At 30.5% G+C, this 22,769-nt stretch overlaps 1 protein-coding gene across 3 annotated transcripts; it reads right to left on the bottom strand.

Moving 5' to 3' along the window:
* Positions 1-3,383: 3,383 nt before the first annotated feature.
* On the bottom strand, positions 3,384-20,772 carry LOC124369741 (complex III assembly factor LYRM7-like). 3 transcript variants are annotated; one of them, XR_006923077.1, is made up of 6 exons: positions 20,617-20,772; positions 18,423-18,495; positions 13,809-13,879; positions 11,954-12,035; positions 5,968-6,154; positions 3,384-4,351 (listed from the first exon to the last, which is right to left on the bottom strand). XR_006923077.1 is itself a non-coding variant. In XM_046827809.1 (6 exons), exons 1-5 carry the CDS (start codon positions 20,638-20,640, stop codon positions 6,018-6,020), a joined length of 387 nt encoding a protein of 128 aa, XP_046683765.1. In that variant the 5' UTR covers positions 20,641-20,772; the 3' UTR covers positions 3,384-4,351; positions 5,998-6,017. The 3 variants fall into 3 exon arrangements, 2 of the variants coding, with proteins under 2 accessions (XP_046683765.1, XP_046683763.1); XM_046827809.1 differs by having other exon boundaries at positions 5,998-6,154; XM_046827807.1 differs by having other exon boundaries at positions 5,972-6,154.
* Positions 20,773-22,769: the final 1,997 nt, after the last annotated feature.

The following is a 22,769-nucleotide window of genomic DNA, read 5'->3' on the forward strand; positions in this document are numbered from 1 at the left end:
TCTGGTCTGTTTCTAATAATAAAAACTAGAATATACTGTATAACTGATATGTTACAATGTATTTATGGTGTAGATTAAACTGCATATCAACACACTAAGGAAATAGGAGTTGTGTGTACTTTAAACGATTTTAAAATTATTATTGTCATAAATATATTAAAACCCGTTTTTAGTCCAAACTAAGGTCATAACTATGAACAAAATTCTCAAAAGAATATACTGTTTAAAGCATATTGTAGCCAAACAAAAACGTAAGTAAATTGAGACCATAATGCTTGTTCCAAGAATAAAAGTAACAAATTTTAAGATTCAAAGAAATTGAATGTGACAGCACACTACACATTCAAGTTTTATTGAGCTAAGCATAGCTGAATTTTAAGTAATACAACAAATCCACTTTTAGATTCCAACAGCTGCTGATCTATGCAGAGTTAAACTTTCTAAATATTGGATTTCAATGTAATTGAAATTAACTTCTTTAGTTCTATGGTGTCACTGTCATGACAATATAAAAAGTGCATAAAATGTCTGATGAATAATATTTTGTATAGTATTTAGGTTGCTATAGTCTTTTGGTCAAATGCAGCCATTCAATTAGATTCAAACTGTGGATTAATGAGAGTTTTATATTTTTCTCCCTCCTCCCAAGTCTTGAATAACTTTGTAACTACAATATCATTTTCATATGTTAGCCGATGTATATGATGGTCTAACGCAAAGTTATTAGTTTTGTATTCATGTGGTTTCATAAAAACAAGTTACAGTTAAGTGTTATGCTATTCAAAACAATGTCATCTATGTTACAGTTACAATTATTACAATATGATTTATAATTTATATATCTACATATAATGCAAAATGAAGTGAAAATGTAGTTTCAGTACTAGGTAATATTTTAAGATAAATTTATCATGTGTTTATAAAATGCAGAACTGGGCCTTGGGGAGGGAAGGGGAGGGGACAGGAGAAAGCTGACTCAGATATTGTGGTTTAATGCTTAAACAGGAAGTGTGATAATACCACAGCTACAGTCAACGCTTACTTATATTGTAATATGGAATTGCAACAAAAATATGTGATAGTCTAAATAATAGAGAGATTCTTTTGGTAAGAATTTATATGAATTTAACATTTTATATTGACATTGTCCACTGACATATCTAATCCCGACAAAAATAACCAAAAACACTTCTTGGCAGGCTTTAAAAAGCTATTGCTCACCTTACTGGTACCATGTATTACTTGTTGCTTAGTATTTTTGGTAAGTTTATGTGTAGACTTATTATTGATTTTAACTGCAGCAGCATTACTATTCTTTGGTTGAGTACAAGGTATTTCATCACCCACATTAGTAAATTCACGTTAATATGGTAGGCCCAACTCAGTTTCAGAACGGGTATATTTATGTTGGTGGGAGGGGGGCACCAAGACTATGTTTTCTTAGGTACCAACAACCCAATGAACTGTCTACTATTTTTTGTCACTGAAATATATGTTACATATGCATTTTGGTTTGATACCTGCGGCTTTGCACACAATTTGCAAAATTAAAGTATAAAGTTGAAGCGCCTTTCATTGTAGGCACTTATATGATAATAATATATATTTTCAAAACAGAAGTAAGCATATATTACTTCAGTGCTCATGGTTAACCCTTATGATCCCAACGTCCTAATTTTAGGACGTGAGGTACATTTGCGTTTGATCCCAACGTCCTTTTTTTAGGACGTCCAGTAAAATATTTTTTTTAAAATAGATTTTATATGAAAAAAACCTTTGTTCCATATATCAAAATATTCGTAAAGAACCGTTTTACAAAGTTATAGTATTTATCGGAACTTTTAATTTAGATTTTGACTTTGGTGGTGACGAAGAAAAGCAAGGTAGAGGTAACAACTGTTTTGAAAAACTGCCAAATAATATGCAAAGAAACTGTTGTGAATGTAGTGCAGCAAGTACCAAAGGTGGTGGCAAAAGAGAAAAGTCGTACATTTGTTCTAAGTGTAAGAAAGGTTTACATACCAAGTGCTTTCCTATTCACAAGTGTTAGTACAAATTCTACACGGTGCCTTTTTATTATTTTATTATTCAATATCTTTTGTTCAACTATAATAAAACTTTGTAATTTAATTATTCTAAACTTTTATATTATTACAAGAATTTAGATTTAGATAAAAACCCATTTGGATATTCATAACTAAATGATAGGACAGATATATTGCAGAAAAACATTTTGGCACTATTTGACATTAAAAAAAAAAAAAATTTTTTTTCAGTTATTTGTGATCCAAATGCAATAAAAATTTGTATTTTTATTCATTATAAAGTGTTGTTATAAAATATAATTTTGGATTTTGGGTACATATTTTTTTGGATACTAGCAACCACAGGATAACACAAATTTTTGAAAAAGTTTTTTTGGTAAGTAACATTTTTTTCAAAAACAATTTTTCTGCATGTATATATGTATATATATATATATATATATATATATATATATATATATATATATATATTTTTATTAATGCATGTGATAGAGATTCACAATGTAAGAGTTAATTTAAAAAAAGATTTATAAAATTCCATCTATAAATAAAACTTTTATGGAGTTTTTAGCAAAGTTTTACATTTTCACAAAATGAGGCCTGGGACTGGGGCAGATGCACCAGTGCTAGGCGCCGGGACTCAGGCAGATACAGCGCGAAAAATGCCTGGGATCGAAAGGGTTAAAATAATCTGAGGGTAAGTGAAGTTGTGACTAACTGTTTCAGGTTTTATGCTTATAGGAGCACTTCTGGTTTGAATTAATTATATTTCCAATGCCACAGTTAAGTTAGCATTATTGCGCTGATTATGAAAATATCAGGTCTCCAAAACCAACTTTACTCATCTACTTCCTGTCTATGATATTTCACTACCACTGAGTTTACCTTTTTGGCATGACAAAGAAAATAAATTTACATATACAGCACTGGGAAGTTTACTACGGCCAAAGGTCTGTCTATTACAGCCATTTAAATTCATTTATCCCATCTCGTGTACAAGGGCTGTTCAGATGGTAAGGAATGTTTTGGAGTTTCAGATGCTAGTTTTTGGTAAATTAAAATTTACCATTGATTTTTTTCATTAATAATGGCTTGAGAACAGATGAGGGAAACTATCAGTTTACTTTGCAACTGTCAACTGTTCTACATTTAAGCTAGTCTCACAAGTTCTTTTCAATTTGTCTTAACCTTTTTAGCTTCAACTGTCTAACCTACTGAAATATTAATTATTGAATACATGTAAATAACAATGGTTTAACAAATGATTAAAAACACATGAGGTTTAGCAGTGATCAAGTCTGCTTCTACAGAAAACGGAGAAATGAAAACAACACAACCTAAACAATACAAATTTAATAATAATGGTATTATACATTTTATTATATACTAAGCAGTACAATTCTTTGCAATTTTAACCAAAATCATGCTTTTTAACATGTTCATTCCAAGGGCTTACTTACACGTGCTTGAATCTTCTGAGTAGTTTATGACTAGACATTGTGCCACATGGGAGCTAAAATGGTAAGTTTACAATTACATAGATAATTTACTTCATACCAACAATAATAAGTTTATATTAAAATAAACAACTAATATTATTTACAGCTTCTTGCATAGATTATAGTGTTAATATAATAATTTATTTAGTAAGATAAAAAGGTCAAAGATCAACGTAAGATTTGCAACTACTATTGAATATTCATTTCCATACCAGAACAGATCATACTCACTATCTTATTAGTTCTCATAGTAGAATTTCATCTTAAATTTTGAAGTTTTGTCATGAGCTTCATTCGTTGATAAAGATGTATGGCTGCAAGAAGGTATTTCTGCCTTGAATCTTCAAGTTTTATCACAAGCTTTAAGTAGGGCTACTGGCGGATCATAGCTTTTAGTCATGAGCTTTGCTGACTCTGCGTGACAAAACTTGAAGATTCAAGGCAGAAATATCTTCTTGCAGCCATACGTCTTTATCGATGAAGGAAGCTCGTGATAAAACTTCAAAATCTATGGCACAAATACTTTCTTGCAGCCATACATCTTTATCGGCAAAGAAAGCTCATGACAGAATTTTATCTTGGTTGTAGATAAGTCAGTGAGTTTTTTGGTGGAGTGTTTGCTTTTAATATCAGATGTTAAAAGATTTCTGCAAATGAATGAGAGGTACTGCTCACTGAATGAATGCCTTCACAAACGGATGAGCATGTTTCCTGCTAATGCTCCCACTCACATGAAACATCCTGGGATCTGAAGAAATAACTACCAAAATCCTGATGACCTTGAAAGCTTCTTCTATACAGCTTCTCCTGCAAATCGAATTGAGAATTCTCAATGCATTATTTAATAGTACATCATTTTTAAATCAAAATAAATTAATAAAATGGTATCTATTTGGAGTTGTTTATATTTATGGTTTACAAAACACTCGTGTAAACAAATAATAATTACTAAAATTAATTGACATCAAGTAAAACATCTACCCCGATTTATTTTGGGATTTTGACAAATAAGTCTAGCATTTCCTTTATTGAACAATTAAAAGAATTAATATCAAAAAATTTATAACTTTACCTCTATGGAACTTATAAAGTCGTTTTCCAGTTAGATATATATAGTAATGTTATGATTAATTTTAGATATTATCAGCAATAACTGTGAATAAAATTTTAAATCCAAATTACAAATCCAGGAATATCATACAATAATTACTTGAGCATTGCGAAGTCTATCAGAGGCTTTATAAGTTTCTCTACTGCTTGTCTGTCTGATTTCCATTTTAAATTTTCCATTAACCCTGGAAGTGGCATCACCGCTTTACATGCATTTGTATTAAGTAACTTTTGAACAATTAAATCTCATTTTGGTAAAACACATACGGTTGTAAAGAGGAAAAAATCAATAATTCATAAAGCCTGTTAGAATTTCTTTGTTTTTTAGTTTCTTCTATTGTTCTTGTATCAGCTGGCAGCTCAAACAGTTCCTGTAGATATTATCAAATTTATTGCATAAATTTTGTTATTAAAATAAATGTTATGTTGAACTAAAATATTGTTCAATTATTGTTAGTTTCTAGGCAACATCTAGGGCTAAATTTCATTTATACATAGATAAGATGCAGTCACTGGATTTGGCTGACCATTAGTAAAAGCATATCACTCAAGAGGATATCCCAAAAACATTGAGTTATTAACTTGAAATGTTGCATGAAACTTCATTTTTACACAATCGAGATCACATTTGATGATGAAATATGTCCCTCGTTATATCCTTGGTGAAGCCTGTTATGTGACATATGGTCTGGGAGTATTAGCCTGATTAGAGCTCCATACCAAAACTAGTTTTAGTGGTAATTTCATGCCCATAATTTATTATGTAATAGATTTCTGTCTGCTGATACAAATTTTTAAAAATTAGCAAACCTGTTAAACAGGCAATATTTATCACAGACATTAGGCAAAATATTGTTATATGTATAATTAGTTTAGAAACTATTTGCTATTCAACTTGAAGACCTTTTGTGTGGATTTAATGAACTTTATCTCAAATTTTACTAAAGCACACGTTTATTTAAAATAATTTAAATGAGGTAATTATAATAACTATAATTGTTCGGTTAATGTTGTGTAACAGGCTCTCAAACTTATGTTCAATAGTATTTTACATATGAACTTTATTGTAGTATTTTACAGCTGTTCAACTGTAGTTAATCTACAGTTGTTCAATATATTTATTAAGTTTTATGCATATAGTTTTTTGATCTCTTACATAGTACGTCATAGATAAAATAATATACAAGTTTCCATGTTATAGACCATAATTCAGTTTACAGCATTTGGTTAATTACTTCAACCTCAAGTGTTGTGGTTATTATAATGTAAGAGTTACATAAACTACTAAAAGTTACTTATTCTTACTACATTACCTACAAATCTGGTTAGTCCAAAAATATTACTTTGTTCCCAATGGTTCGAACTAATGGGACTCTAATGTACTTTGTTTCCCACTACATTTTGTAGATGCCTTTCTCTTGTTTGTGAGAAGCACCTCCTCAGGAACATCCTGAAATGGGATATTCTCCATTTTAGCCGTATCCTCTGTTATTCTTACTTCTGTAAAAACAATGGTTTTGAATTAGTTATTTAACTCATCCTTGTATTCTACGATACAATGACTATTCTTGATGAGCTTTCAAAAATAATTTAAAGAGAACTGAATTATAAAATACCTACAGATAAAAAATATTTACTTAATCTGCATGGTAATATATTTTCTAGATAATTATTGCATATTCAGAGAAAGGGGGTTGCACCCTTTAAACAAAATTATAAAACAAATAGTAAAATACTCTAAAAGGATATAATTTTACTAATAACTTAATTTTGCAACAAAATTTCATGATTAAACATATTTGCAGTTTGACTAAAAGCTTTCAAACAAAGTAATATTAATGATTCCTTTATACATCAACCTGTATTCTAACAGAAATGCCCATTTCAATATAAACTGTTATGTCAGAATGGGTACCATTACAGAAATAGACTCTCAGACTAAAAAACTCAACAGAAAGTAAAAATTTGAAAATTGTCTTATGACAGAACTTCTATACCCTATTTTAGATTTTGTTCTACCAAAATAGACATGAATCTTACAGAAAGAGTAGAAAACATTTCTTTAACATCTCAATAATCTAATATTATATTATTAAATAAAACCTAGTTACGCACCACACGTTCGCTCAGAATGTTTGAGCCATAAAGCCCACACAATTCATGATAAATATCAGCTACAGAGTGATTTTAAACCCATACAAATCTTACAATTCACAAATGGCAGGATCTTCTATGGTGATATTCATAATTTTGACGTTATAAACACTAGAACATGCAAGCACACTTTTACACAGCAGGCTGAGCTACTCTGTAAACTGGTATTAAAATAGTAGCTATCCCCCACTATTTCTTTGGCTACGTAAAAACGGAGTTTAATTTCTGGATAACCTTTGTATATTTAGAGATTAATGCAGCAACAATAAAAAACTCTTGCAGCTAGTCTGTAATAATCATCCATTTAGATAGAAATAGGTATGAAATATAATTTTGGTATCGTAATCCTTAACATTAATGCTAAAACTATGCATTAATATGTGTTATAATTATGTTTAGACCATATTACTATAAATCTCTGAAATCAACATAAAATGTATATATTGGATTTTTATACTCTACAAGTTAGGTACAGAACAGAACTTTGAAATAAAATGTTGCTATTTATAATTTTTTACTTATTTTTTAAATCTTCATAAAATTATAATACAGCTTGAACACAACACCACTGCAATGTTAGTATAAATTAAACCATTTAAAATTCAAATTAAATACTTCAATGTCAAGCATCAAAACAGGTTAGGAACTGCTGATGGCTCAGTTGTCTCAGACATGGGACTTTGGATCTGGGCCAGAGATAGCACAGGATCTAATCCAGTGGTCCATGAGGACAAACAGAATAAGACTTAAAAAGGGAATGGTCACTTCTTTTTATAAAAAAGTTTTAAAACTAAAAACACAGAGATTGTCCTTTTTACAAAATAATGTAAACATGGGAGAGAATTTATAGAAGTAATTACTGTTCTAATGTACCATTTTTGCAAATAAATTTAATAGTATTGAAATACTTGTATTTAAAACTGTGGCACAGCTCCGGGCGGCAAAATTTTAGTGGTGGCAAAATGAAAGTAAAGTTGTTGCATTATGCTTAAATTGCTGTTTATGCATACTTTAGTCAGTCTCTTTGTGAATTTACTTAAAAAAGTACACATACCCATGTATGAAGGTTTATCACAAAATGAATTAATTATATTTATTCACATATCTATAAGTGACTATCAGTTAATAAAATATATATTTGCAGTGAAAAGTCCCCACAAAGACTATATGATCTGTGAGTGGGGACGAGTACCTTTATCAGTCCGTTGGTATCTTAACCCTTTGAGTGCTGGAACATCACTATTTGCGATCCTGCATTATATGCAAGAAATACCAGAATCACTATTTGCGACTTCTGCAGTAACGCTTATATTTTATGTAGTATTTATCTAAATTGGCTCAATGATTATAAATACGCATTCAAAAGGGATTCAACATAACTTTTGATGAAGGTTTTGTTGCATTCTGGTTAATTTTGATTTTTACGGTGGTTGTAAAGAGAGCGTGTCAGTCGAGTTCAGAATCGAAAGCTACACGGACGAGCCGTCACATGTTTTGTTTGCGCTGCTGTTTATTTCACAAATGATTGTAAATATTGAAAGTTTTTAAGTGTAAAAGGGTTTATAGTGTTAGTATCTTCATATTATTTTGTTTTGTGTTTGTTCAGTGATATTTATAAGCAATCAGTCGTAAAAACATTGCTGACAATGAAGACCTAGTATTTCAGGCATTAGATTTAAGCATTAGCAGTGTAGACAATGCATAGACTGTTAGGTTAGGTTAGAAAATTTCTAGTTTTGTAGCGGTTTATATTTTCATATTTATTTTCCAAACTTTATAAGTATAAAAAAGTTTTTATATGTCTTTTTGTAAAGAATTAAATGGAGTATAAGATAGAATAACTAAAAGTGAAAGAATAAAATATTTCAATAACACTAAGTTGTGTCAAAATAAAAAACAAAATGTTTTTGCTCATAAAGTTTTTGTTAATGATTTTTGTATTGGTATAAAAACGTTAAATAAGTAATCGATGTATTATATTTGTAAAGAAAATATATTTATCTAAAAAAAAAACAAACAAAACCCAGAACATTAAACCAATAAATAATTTTTATGAATTTTTAACCAGACCCTTGCTAAATCAGGCATTTTCGCTCGGCATTATATGCATACCATATAGCAAAGCGCTGCGGCACTCAAAGGGTTAATTATCCATGAATAAGTAACTGTACCGTACTATTACACAAATAACAACTTAAATCTATTACATCTTGATTTTGCTATTTGATTAACGGTAGTCGATGTGAATGGATTACTGCATTGTTTCACTTTCTAATTGTTTAAAGTAGTCAGTTTTTTTTTATAATTGTCATAATTGTGGTAGGTTTAATCCATAGTACTTAATCAAATTATCAACTAACTATTTAACCATTTTGATATTAATTGACTTTTTTCTCGGATTAAATAATTAATTATTTATACTAGTAAATTGATGATTTTTATACCTTTCTTATTTACAATTTTTGAGTCTCAAACCTATGGAGAATACAAGTGACTGTAGTAGCATCAGCAGAATAATATATTTAAAATGTTTGTCACACACAAGCCTATAAGGTGGCCTGGGTGTTTTCAAATTTACTATTGAGATCTGAAAGAACCGGAATAAGCATTCATATATACATTGTATACGCATATATAAACATATGTACAAACACACAAGACAATATAGAACGATTAAGTGTAATGCGAATGCAAGAATGCCTCCGCTGCATCTACTCCTGCACCTATCATAAACTCCCCCACCCTCCTACCGTGTGCGGCGACACTACTCCCCTCAGCCTCTAATATATGATTGGGTAAATTTCTATAGATTATATGCAAAAGATAGAAAGAATTTGTTTTGTCAATATTATTAATTAGTCTAGGAGTGAAGAATCCAAAATTAATTGGATTTTACATCGGATACTCGTGCTGAACATTGAAAAATAAACCATTTTTATTATTCTTTATGTGTATTAGTAGATTTTTAATAAACAATTGTCGGATACTAAGGACTGGAAACTCCCTGTGCAGTATTTCACCTGGGCATCTGCTCCCTTTTTTTAATATCTTTTTAATAACTGCCCTCTGAGTGACAGCCAGCGGCTCCAAGACAGCCGCGGAGACACCACCCCAAGCCAAGATGCCATACTGTAGCTATTGTAAATAACTAGTAAAACTATAATTATGGAAGTTAATTTCATTTAGATTGTTTACTGCATTTAGACATTTAAAACACATTATTTACAAATAATAAATAACTTCTAACTATGTCAATAAGAACGAAAAAGATAACAGTTTTTGGTGGTTTCCAAATTTGACTTGTAAACTTGAGATCCAATTAAGACCTAATTTTTAATAAGATAGGTAAAGTTTACTGTTTTCAGTACGTAATTTTAGACGTATATGGTAACATTTGTTTTTAATAACCATCTTAACTTTTACTCTTGACTGGGAGGTTCAAAAAGTCTGACCCAGTGCGGTTTGTTATATCTCCAATAATGGCAGTTATGCCTACTTATATCTCCATGAAGTGTAAAGGTAGCTTCATTTGAAAACACAACCTTAGATAAGAAATTTAGTTCCTGTCCACACCTACCTATCATTGTTTCACAGAATTCGACTCTTCCATCAGTCATTTTCCGAAGACTCCTGAAGCAATTTCAACTTAGGATGATTGATAGTGGTTTTGTTTTAAAATTTTTAAGTCTGAAAATTGGCTTATATCATAAAAAGTTGTTGCAGCCCTTGTTGATGTGTGTGGCTCTTCGACGAAACTTTGTAATACGTCCATGGATTTCTCTTCGTTTGTAGCAGATTTAGGTCTACCACTTCTTTCACAGTCTTTTACACTGCCAATTTCTTCAAAGTTTTGGACTGTTCTACACACTGTAGACTTTGATATGGATGGTCTGTCCGGGAAACTGTCATTAAATAAATGCACAACTTGATCAACTGTTCGTAAACATTCACCTTATCCCCTCATCATAAGCAGGGTTATTCTTTCAGTTTCAGTCAGAGACACCACAATAACAAAATACACAACTAGTCAGTGTTGATAAGACGTGTAGTGAACTGAACCAATTTATACTGAACAAATCTTGCACTCTGTATCACAAGATCAACTATGCAACATCTAAAGAAAAATCAAATTTCTGGTTTGAACTTAATTACAATCAAATTAGTTGAGATAACAATGAATCACTTTAATGTTGGAATGACAGTAAGAATGTCATTAACAATGTTCACTTACTAACAAGGATGTAAAGACTAATTACTTTTTAAGACATAATACACTCTCTCTGATATCCCATTGTTGTGATAATTATAATTTGATGTACATGTCCATCTATGCTCTAATTTAAAATTTTCTTCTGAATCCTTGATGCCACCCCCCTGATGAAGTAAAAACCTAACAATCGCAACTGGTACTTTTCAAGCACACTGTATATTTTCTTTATCAGGATAATAAGGCAAACAATGCAGATATCTTAGACCAGAAGTAGGTTAAAAGGGCCGGGAGTAGACACTATTGACCGAAATAGGTTTCTGAGACCTTTATTTGTATATAATTCCTTGATCGGGCTATTGGGGTACGGATTCAACTGTGGCATCAGAAATGTAATTTAATTGAACTAAAAATGTATGTTTCGACACGCACAACACCTGAAATGGGCCAGTACAAAATTGTATTTAACTTTTTAATTTCTTAACCATAGGCACCAAAATAATAAGTACCAGATAGATGCCACTTTTGATTGAAAAATGCCATAAGATTCCATCATATTACATCATAAATTCTTTCACTAAGAAGGACACTCTTACATCATGAAAATTGTGTGTGAAGCCGTGTGTAGCTGCTAGTAACAATTATAATAATATTAAGTACTTCTGAATTATTTACAAGCTGATTTAGGCAAATTTAGGGCTTGTCCCACCTAGAAAAATATGTAGCTGCAGCTCTGCCAATACACTACAGTGTATTTATTTATAATTTTTTTAATATCATATTATCATACATGTGATATTCCACTTTTATGCCTAAAATTATTTTAAATTACCCATGAATAAGCTTGAAAACAAATTTTCACTTTTAAATTTGTAGTTTCTCACCAACTGTTTGCTTACTATCCAAGTGACTAAAATATATATATTTGGGTTTCTTACCATACTTTCCAGGTTCAATTTCTTTCGCTTGAACTACTGTGGTCCTTAACTCCATTTCCACTTCTTTAGAGTACTTAATCATCTGAAAAGAGTTCATAAACACAAATTTAGACCAAGACTTATTACAAGTCAGTCAAATATTAGAACGAAATAAATGCTTTTATTCATGAATAAACCATAAGTATAATGAAATAAAAAATTACTTTATTTTGCGCCTGTGTCACAGGAGAACACACTCATGTTTTTATTATATTAACGATTCTTTTTGAACAAAACTATTATATATTATACATTATGGAAAATGTTATTAAATTCTACATAATACGGTGGTATTTGAATAGTTATTAAGTCTGTAAGGTAAACTAAGTCTAAATGAATACTCATTTGTACCAGAAATGTTTGTTTCTATCGTTTAATTCAAATAAAACTAGAATCAAGAATCAATGCTTATTGTTGTCCCACATTAAACATTAACAATGTCACAGGATTGGCATGAATTAGGCTACATCATTTGTCACATTTCATTATAACTAGTTTCTTCTAACTAGATTACAATTTCCTTATGACTAGTTTAAAATTTCCTTTTAACTAGTTTAAAATTTCTTTACAATTAGTTTAAAATTCAATATCATTAAAATCATTTAGGTACATCTCTTCAACCGAATAAAAGGCTTTATTTTCAGCCACTAAACCAAAACATTCTTATAGTTCTTAGTGCACACTGTTTTGGCATTATGAGGTAACTTATTGAAAAGATTTGTACCAATGTAGACAAAGCTATATTAGGACTTAACCTAGTGTATGTCACATCAATTAGATTTGCAGATCTGGTATTATGAGAGTGTACAGAACTTCTTAAACTAAACAAGGTCAGAGGTTAGATTTTCTTTGATATAAATTAGATGTCTTGGACAAAGAACTGTAAACCCAACATAACAATATGTTAGTAAAACAGTAGCTGCAGGAAGTTACAAACAGGTCTAGTAATTTTATAAAGTAACAAAAGAAATTGGAAAGAATTTTTATGAAAAACGGCTAAATCACTGTCAAGGAATAAATCGATAAAACAATTCATATATTATTCCTAAATAGCATCAATAGGCATAAAAACATGCAATAAACAAGATTACAGTATTGCCATAAGATATTTCCATTAGCAATTCCTAAAGTAGCCTTGTGGTGGCGTCACAAAGCAGAGAGCAATGAACAAGCAGTTGACGACGATTGGATGTAAGCGCCAGGCTCTCCGCCATGGCGATTACCAGGGCTAGCTGAATTTTTCTTAAAGTTTCTCAAACTAAACCTTTTTGTTAAGTCACTAACATAGTTTAAAAGTTATAACAGCTTTGTTTGCAAAATATAAGATCAGTTAGGTTTCTTTTATCAAGCTATGTGATATTTACTATATTTCTTTTTGTAGAGCAGAACATTATCTTTCCATAGAGCAATAACTGATGGGAAAGTATACTAGATAAATGTTCATTGCAATTAGCTACTTCTAATTAGGAAATTGTAAATTTTAAAATGTATATAAAATTTAAAGTACCATAAATACGACTGTATATTTACAGGTCTACATACCATATACAATTTCTAATTCAGTTTTACATTACAATAAACCTCATTAGAAATGATTAGCTACAATCATCCTAAGTAATAATATGTGTATATAAATATCAAATTAGTCAAGGAAGTACCTACAACTTTATTCTCCAATAAACTACTATTATTATAATTTGTTATTTTTTTCACCACGAACAGGATTAAGACAGGCATTCTGGTTATGTGATGATTTTTATATGTGGAATATCTTAAACTGATATAAATAGATTCCATAATATTTAATTGTTCTTACCTCACGAATGACATTTTCATCTGTAATGTGTTTGTTTTTCTCAAATTCTTCATTTATCTTATTTCGTGCAACTGTAACATACAAAGTAGATTTAATTACAATCGGTATGTCTTAAATTATAATGAAAAAATTGGTAAGAAAATGGTCAATTATTAGATGTGTTCCACCATCATTCAGATTAAAAATTAAGTGAAAAAAGAACTATGATGTACAAAGTCCCAGATAAATAAAAAGTTGACAATTCCACTCACAGAAATTGTTTTAGTAATATCACAAGTAATTTATGTTTTAAGATAGTGAGATGATATCTAATATGAGTTATTTATATTCGTCACAGTTCAATTAAAGTCAAAATGGTGTACATCTCATCTTTATTAATTATGACCAAGTAGATTTCAGGCCCGAGTTGTACTCGGAAGACGAGAGTCATCTCTTGTTCATACATGGTATTAGTTGGCTAAAAATTCTGTGTCAAATTAATCTAATTTCTAACAGAGATTACTTGAGTTTATACTACCACCTTTCATTTTCAACTGCGCATCTTTACCTAACTACCAATAATACTTCTGAGGCTTATAACCCGTTGGCAAGCTACAACGGAATTGATCTGCCTGTAAAAGTGGTATCACAATTGTCTATGACAGAACTGTTCTGTGACTAAACTTTTGACTATGTAGTTGATCGTCTACTACAGAACATGAGACATTGTGTCCTCTGAAAATTCAATTCATTAGAAGTTTAAGCAGTCTAGAGTTGCAGATGACTACGAAGTCAACTTTGGCCTTAGAAGAGAAATAAAAGTTGAAATATATCACTATCAAAAAAGACTATGCTACAAAGGTCAAAAGTGACCTAAGCCTAACACCGCAAACTTATGCTAAGCAGCTTGGAATAATTCTCTCAGCGCTGATTACAGAGCTGTCACTGACACCATTGTGGTGTGTTCAAAATTCAGAGTAATTGGCTTCTGTAAATTTATAAATGACGAGCAATTTCACAAAAAACCTCAGATGATAAAAGTATCTGAACATGATAATTTGTTAGATGTTGACACCCAGTAGTATTGGTGCAAAGTGCAACTACAAGTAAAGCCTTAAAAACTTACTCTGCTTGAGAGATTGATGAAACATCAATTGAAGATGTAGATCGTGTACTATATATGCATAAAGGTACATCTGATAGTTATTTCCTGGCCTGTTATTATTCTAATAGAGTTCGTTGAAGAAGAAGAGTTTTACTCTACCTGGAAGACAGTGGTAGTCGCTCTATTGCTAGAAATGATTCCTGAACGTTTTCTCATTTCAGTTTTATTTCTGTCATGTGCCAAAGACTTCTAAGGCAGTTGTGTGCAATTATGTTTATAAGTTTTCTACCTTATTTCTTCACATAGCTTCATGAGATTTTTAAAGTCAGATTTTTTTTTTATTTTCAGCTATGACTGATCTTATGGGTAACTGATAATGTTAGGTTAATACCAACTAAATTGACTTTCATAAGGCATTTTAAGATCTTCCTCAGTACATCTATATGAAGAAACTTCCATTTTTTGAGGATTTTCTCTTAATAAAATTGCTGGATCAAATCCCATCTTGAAAAATATTTCAACTACGATCTATTCTGTGACTTTTATCACTAGTCAAGGTATGCTTCAACACTACAATTTAGGACACTTTTTCATGTTGTTTATCAGCAGCATTAACGAGTGGCCTGAATCTCACTGCCCATCCTGCTTTATGCTGATGATGTTAAGGTCACTCTAGTGATCACCAGAACATGATCTGATGATTCCAAGCTGATCTTTTCTAAACATGTAAGTATTGTTCTTATGAAAGCTAGAGGTCATTGAGTTTTATTATGTGAATCACCTGGATTTTTAACCATAAAGATACTAGTCTTTGATTGAGTATCCTTATCTGAAGTTGCCTTGAGTATACCATGTCTGTTTGGAAAAGGGATTGGGATTACACATATGAAGCAAAATCCAGCTGCAGATGGTTTAGACATTTCTGGAAATGGATGGCTACAGAATATATGCTGAAAATATATGTTTGTATGTTCCAGGATATATTATCTAGTGTATGAAAAACCTGTTCGTTTGACTGTACTTTGAGGAGTACTACCAAGTAATTGGATGTCCTGGCATTGTTAACAATTTTAACAGGTTGTAATTTTTCCTACCACATTGGACAATTTGTGCAGAACATGACAATAGCCTGTGAGATATGACTGTAATTCTCACACTCAACTTGTTTTAAAACCTCATTTTTAATTGTAACATGTTTGAGCTTTACAGACAGGACTGTGCATAATATGTAGATAAGGAAAGACAGAAAATATGCAGAGGCTAATGTAAAAATAATGATCAAAATAATAATGGAATTACTAAATTTATAACTTTTTCCTAACAATTAACTACAAATATAAAATATTTTTGGTGCTCACAATTCCTTATTTAATCTATAAAATGGAATGCCACATTATACTAATTTAGTAATGTGAATTAATCAGTTGTGTTTTGGGTAGATTGCCAAGGTAAGAGTGTTGTTATGTGTTGATATGTTAAGCCGTCCTCACCATTCCTTCACCTTGACCACTCCATCAATTCAATAACATATGATCTTTTTTAAACTGTGTTCACATAAATTATGTTGCCTTCATCCCACTTCACATTATGTTCAAACCAATGTGCCCACCACATCTTGAATCGTTTACCTTTTTTTGCATGTTTAATCTTATGTTTAACACCTAAAGAAGAGGGCAGATACCAGTTCTCAAAGTGTCTTGTTGTAACAGATAAAAATGGCAAATGTCCATAATCCTGATATTCTTTTAAATCATACGTTGGTAATAAAGAACTTTACACATAGAAAACGTTTTCATCAAAACTGAAGGAATAAAAAAGTCCATATGTTACAGGAAGCCTAGCCTGACATTTGCAGATTGATTACACGTTTTGTCCCCACTTTTGATACTTTAAAAGTTCACAGTTATTAAAAGTCATCTCATGAAAGCTTGGGAAGTGGAAAAAACATTTTACATAGGGTAGTAAAATAGCTATGCCAACTCTGCTTAGATATGTTTAACCCATAGAGGAAGTATTTATTGAGGCCTCTACGACTTGTTTGTAGCAGCAATTAAATTGGGCAAAAATGTTAAGACTTTTTCAAAGTTTTATAAACAAAATCCATGAGAGAGAGTATCAATGTTTTACCATTGTCTTTACAGTACAATTTTCATTTAAAAACTATATTTGTGATATAATTTTTTTTATTTTAATTTTGTAAATCATTTTTTATAAATTAAAAAAAATTATTATTTTTTAGTTACATTCTAATATTTTACCTAAAATATGTCAATCTCTTACATAAATAAACATTTGTATGCATATATCTAAAATAATAAGCTCAAAAATAAAATAAAGGAAAATAAGTAAGGATATTTTTTATGATTTTGTTGGACATTTACTCAAACTTCTAGCTATCCTAGTCCTAGAAAATTCAAATTTTGTTATTCACTGTACACAAAATTACTTTACAAATAATTAAAAAATACTGTACAATTATTAAGTAATCCTTTTATTTAAGTTTGTTTTTGACGGTGGTAGGATTGTGAAGGAAACAGGATTTTTCCAGTCATTTGCCATCATTCAGTGATACAATACAATTAGCAACACTATTTACATAGTGTACAGTACATTCAAGTTCTATTTGGTTGGTCGGTGAGTGCAGACCTATTGTGACCTGTATTCTGTAGTTCGCTTTTAATAATTAATGTTTAGTTTTTATTAAGTGTATTTTTTAGAGTTAGTGTGCATATAATAGACACAACATGCCTGTCACAGTGCTATGGTATGTTTTGATTACCTAGATTGTAGTCACGCATTAGTTTAATAACTTACCTGAAAAAGAGATCAGATTGCAGACCTCGAAACATAATGTTATTGATTGTATTGTATCACTGAACGATGGTGAATATCCGGAAAAATACTGTTTTAATCCGAATAACCCTCATCATGACGTTCAAGTTCTTCATCCTCACACACACTGTGTATCGGCAAACGGTTTTTGAGAACGAGACACACAAGGGTAATTTTATAATTAAGCATTGTTTTGAAAGTAAAAAGATGAAAGTCTGATGGTGCTAAGTCAGGACTCTATGGTGGATGATCTGGTAATTCCCAACAAAACTTGTCTAGCTGTGTCTATGTTCTTACCGCAACATGAGGCGGAGCATTGTTGTGAAGTAGAACAATGCTGCTAGAGAGCAGGCCTCTCCAGTGGTTTTGAATAGCCTAAGCTTCAATAATGTTTTACAGTACCTCTCAGCATTTACTGTCATTCCTTGCGGATAAAAGTCTATCAAAATTATGCCTTTATCGTCCCAAAAAACTGTAGCCATGAATTTCCTTGTTGAAGGTTCTTGCTTAAATTTCCATGGCTTCGTCAGGGAGTTTGGGTGCTACTCCATCACTCTGTATATGGTATCTAATTAAGGTGGACAAAGTGTGGTATACGCTAGTTGTTTGGCTATCACTAGGAATAATGTAAATATACACTTCATCATTAATTTCATAAATTAGACTATCTTCATTATGTTTGATTTTCAGCTACATACCTTGAAGAGCAAATTCGTCTCCATTAAAAACAGAAGTTCTAGCTCGGTGCAAGGATTTAAATGCTTTTAACACCTGAAACAATTTATTAACTATTACCATTGAGAAGTGTATATAATCTGTTCCCAAAGGATGCCTGAACCTATTTTGGGTTGTGAAAGTATCTTTTCTGAAGGCAAGTGAACTAAGTGTAACCATTGACGTTATCAATGAGACATTGAACAAGTAATCAAATGGATAGAAAATCATGGACACAAGACTTATCTCAGACAAAGAAAACCTATAATTGCTCACTTTTGATTAATGCAGACAGTTAACATTAACAATGTATAGAAAATAATTGTGAATACCAGCTCTATACAGCAGCAGTGTTAGAAGTTTGGATATATATATATATATATATATATATATATATATATATATATATAAAATTATATACATTTTATTATACAAAATTTAAAAAAAAAACAAAAAAGATGTCATGTATTTTATATTACCATTTTTGTTTTTTGTTTTTACAAAAACCCTTACCATAATATTTTTAAAATTAACCCTTTGAGTGCCGCAGCCTTTTGCTATATGGTATGCATAAAATGCCGAGTAAAAATGCCTGATTCTGCAAGGGTCTGGTAAAAAATGTATAACAAAATTATTTATTGGTATAATGTCCTGGGTTTTTGTTTTATTTTTAGATAAATGTATTTTATTTATAAATATAATACATTGATCACTCATTTAACGTTTTTATACCAATAAAAAATACCATTAACAAAAACTTTATGAGTAAAAACATTTTGTTTTTTATTTTGGCACAACTTAGTGTTATTGAAATATTTTATTTTTTCACTTTTAGTTATTCTCTCTTATACTCCACTAAATTCATTACAAAAAGACATATAAAAACTTTTTTATACTTATAAATAATGTTTGGAAAATAAATATGAAAATATGAACTACTACAAAACTAGAAATTTTCTAACCTAATCTAACACTCTGTGTATTGTCTAAACTACAAATGCTTCAATATAATGCCTGCAATACTAGGTCTTCATTGTCAGCAATGTTCTTACGACTCATTGTTTATAAATATCACTGAACAAATACAAAAAACATAAAAAACTATACAAATGTATTTATTTTCACGGTCGAGTCATTGTTCTACTTTCACACAGACTAGAACAACATACACAAACGAAATAATTTGAAGATACTAACACTAAAAACCCATTTACACTTAAAAACTTTCAATATTTACAATTATTTGTGAAATAAACAACAGCGCAAACCAAACATGTGACGGCTCGTCCGCATAGCGGTCGATTCGAAACTCGACTGACCACTTTACAACCGCCGTAAAAATCTAACCAGAGTGCAACAAAACCTACATCAAAAGTTACGTTGAAGCCTTTGGAATGCGTATGTATGCGTATGTATACGCTAGTCATTGAGACAATTTAGATAAATACTATATAAAATATAAGCGTTACTGCAGAAGTCACAAATTCACGATTCTGGCATTTCTTGCATATAATGCAGGATCGCAAATAGCGATGCTCCGGCACTCAAATGGTTAAAAACTTACAATTATTGGTTTACTTCAGATAACATTAAACATAAAGTTTGTTATTTAGTGTTACTGTCTAATGTTAATGACTAGTATTTATTTTTTATTTTTGAGGTGAAAAATCATCAAGTAAGTATAGTGTTGCACCTGTAAGGTAATCTTTCAGTCTTTTTTGAATTTATTCAGATTATTTTCACATTTTAATGCATCTGGGAAAATTAAAAAAAATTCATACCCATGTACATTGGTTTTTTGTTTTTAATTTAAAGTTATGATGATCTGTAAGTACTAAGTAGTTACAACTCAGTAAGTAATACTACGAGTTAAATTAACTGGATCATGCTTGTTACTTTACCAATATCACAAAGTTAAGAAAAACATGATTTAGATTAGAGAAGCATAGCCTAATATGTAACTCTAAAACAACATTGCACCAAGTCAACAACTTTGTAGATGTATATATGAAATGGAAAATTAATTCCAAAATTAATGTACCAAATAAGATTTAGTTGTTTTACTTATAATACTAAATTATAAATTATATAATTGTTGGCTTATATGAACCTTTCATAACTGAAACCCTCAATCAAATACCGTTCAATCTTATTTATGTTATCATAAGAAAAACTCACATCTCTCCTGATTTTACCCGACATAATTTGATTATGTATAATGTTTCTAATCAGTAAATATAAAGATTAAATGAATTATTCACTATTAACCTAAATTAATAGAACAATTTGTAGCCCTACGACTGGCATAACCTCAAAAATAAATAAATACAGATCTTATCATAGATTTTTTTTCCCTCAAAGTTAGCACAACACGCTGACAGGTATTAGGGAAACCCATGCTGCTTGGTAGTACAAAAGGTTTTGTAATTGTCCATAAGAAAACAACCATAAACTAATTTACTTCTTACGAGACTTTTGTAAATTTATTAAAAAATCTGAGTGTCCTCCATTATTTCTACAACTTACAGATTTTAGGATGTTTAAATCCTTCATATATTGTTCCAGTACATAATTAATATGGTTTCTAAATATTAACGTATTGTCTACATATATGCTAGTATTCTAACTGTATTTATAATAGGTAAACATTGGTTATGAATGAAATATTGAAGGTTAGGATTTTTACGCCTTTTCCTATAGAATATGAGTATATTACTCTTATTAGAATTCAATTCTAAACGTAAAAGTTCAAGAAAAGTAACGATTTTATTAATGGCTTGTTGCATGCCATTATGCAGTGACTCATAGTTTTTATGTGCAGAATATAAAAGTATGGCAACTGCATATTGCACAGATTTTATCAGATCTGGTAAGATATGCGTTTGCTTTATGCTTGATATATGCAGTGCTTGGTATGACTTTGAATACAGCCGTGAGGTATGCCTAAAAGTTATTTTTGTGTAGGCATCCTTATCTTAATAAAACTTAACTTTCAATTAATAAGCCAGTTATGGCAGTATACTATGAATTTTGTTGGATGTCTAGGCTAGACGTTCTATCTATTAGTACTGGTATTGAAACATTTTCATGGCCACTGCAAATGTCTAATGCTGTAGTGACTGTAGTTTCATTATATGTTAAGGCGTCAATTATAAAATTTATATTAATAAGATAATCATCACAGCCTTTCTAAAACCATATTAAGTATCAGAAAATAAATTTAACTTTTCTGTAAGCCATTCTAATCAGCTATGTTTTCTATTGAATTCATAACCTTGGCAAGGCAGGTATCGTATGATACTGATCTGTACGATTCTTGGAAATTCTTGCAATCTTTAGCTGGTTAAAGTAAAGCGATAATCCGGAAATGTTACGTCTAAGTGTTAAATGATATGTCTTATGTACCCATTCCAAATGTTATTAAAAATTTCCAGAATAACATTAAGAGCATTTGTTGGAAGGTATTTTATCATTTTATAATGTTAATGTGTATCTATAGTTTTGTCATGGTATATTATGTTCCGTGATGTTTACACTCACACTATAAAATAAACTGAAATTTTATGTTTTGTTTCTTACCAATTAACCACATCATTAATTATTGTAACACGGACAATTGTAAAACAAAGTTAATAGCTTTTAAATAAATAATTAATTCTCAAAGATAACATTTTATGAACGTCGAATTCGTCATGTTATCATAAACCCTCAGTTAAAAGTGTAATTAATATTTTGTGATACTGTATTAGTTCAATTCTGAGAAGTGAGTTTAAATAAAAATCTTAACTTATTATAAATTACCATTATCATAAATAAATGTAATAAACACCGTTAAAATAATTGTTGGAATTCAGTAATTAATTGTACCAAAAGATGTTTTTAATTATCTCAAAATTAATAATGGTAACTAACTAAGCAGCTATAATGATGAAGTTGTTGAACCAACGTTTCGCAATGAATAGAAGAAACAACTGTTTCGCATTGTTAGCAACGGTCAGCTGTCTGCAATAACACGTTGCCCCAAACTGCTTTTATTTGTCAGAATAACGTCGCAACACTTTACCGGAAAACAACGACATTTTCCATCCCTACTTCATGGTCTGTAAATCCATCATGTGCTAACACTCTACGCTAAAAGTCTTTTATTAAACTTGACCGTTTTTTTTTTTTTCAAAACTATAACAGTGATTACAGTCAGATATATAAAGTGTTCAAAAGGTTTACCCTTCTAGTGCGTTTAGAATCGAAAAAATGACTTTTACTATTACAACCATTTTGTTGCCAACCATCTTTTAAAATATTTATGGGCGATACTAAGATAATTAACATGT

This window comes from Homalodisca vitripennis, chromosome X, assembly GCF_021130785.1.
Source record: "Homalodisca vitripennis isolate AUS2020 chromosome X, UT_GWSS_2.1, whole genome shotgun sequence".
Classification (NCBI taxonomy): Eukaryota; Metazoa; Arthropoda; class Insecta; order Hemiptera; family Cicadellidae; genus Homalodisca; species Homalodisca vitripennis.

Coding starts and splice junctions, on each gene's coding strand:
- LOC124369741 (XM_046827809.1), bottom strand. CDS start 20,640: ATGTCGGGTAAAATCAGGAGAGAT. Junction 18,496..20,616: donor CGGGTAAAATCAGGAGAGAT/GTGAGTTTTTCT, acceptor AAATTGTTTCAG/GTGTTAAAAGCATTTAAATC. Junction 13,880..18,422: donor AGACGAATTTGCTCTTCAAG/GTATGTAGCTGA, acceptor TGTATGTTACAG/TTGCACGAAATAAGATAAAT.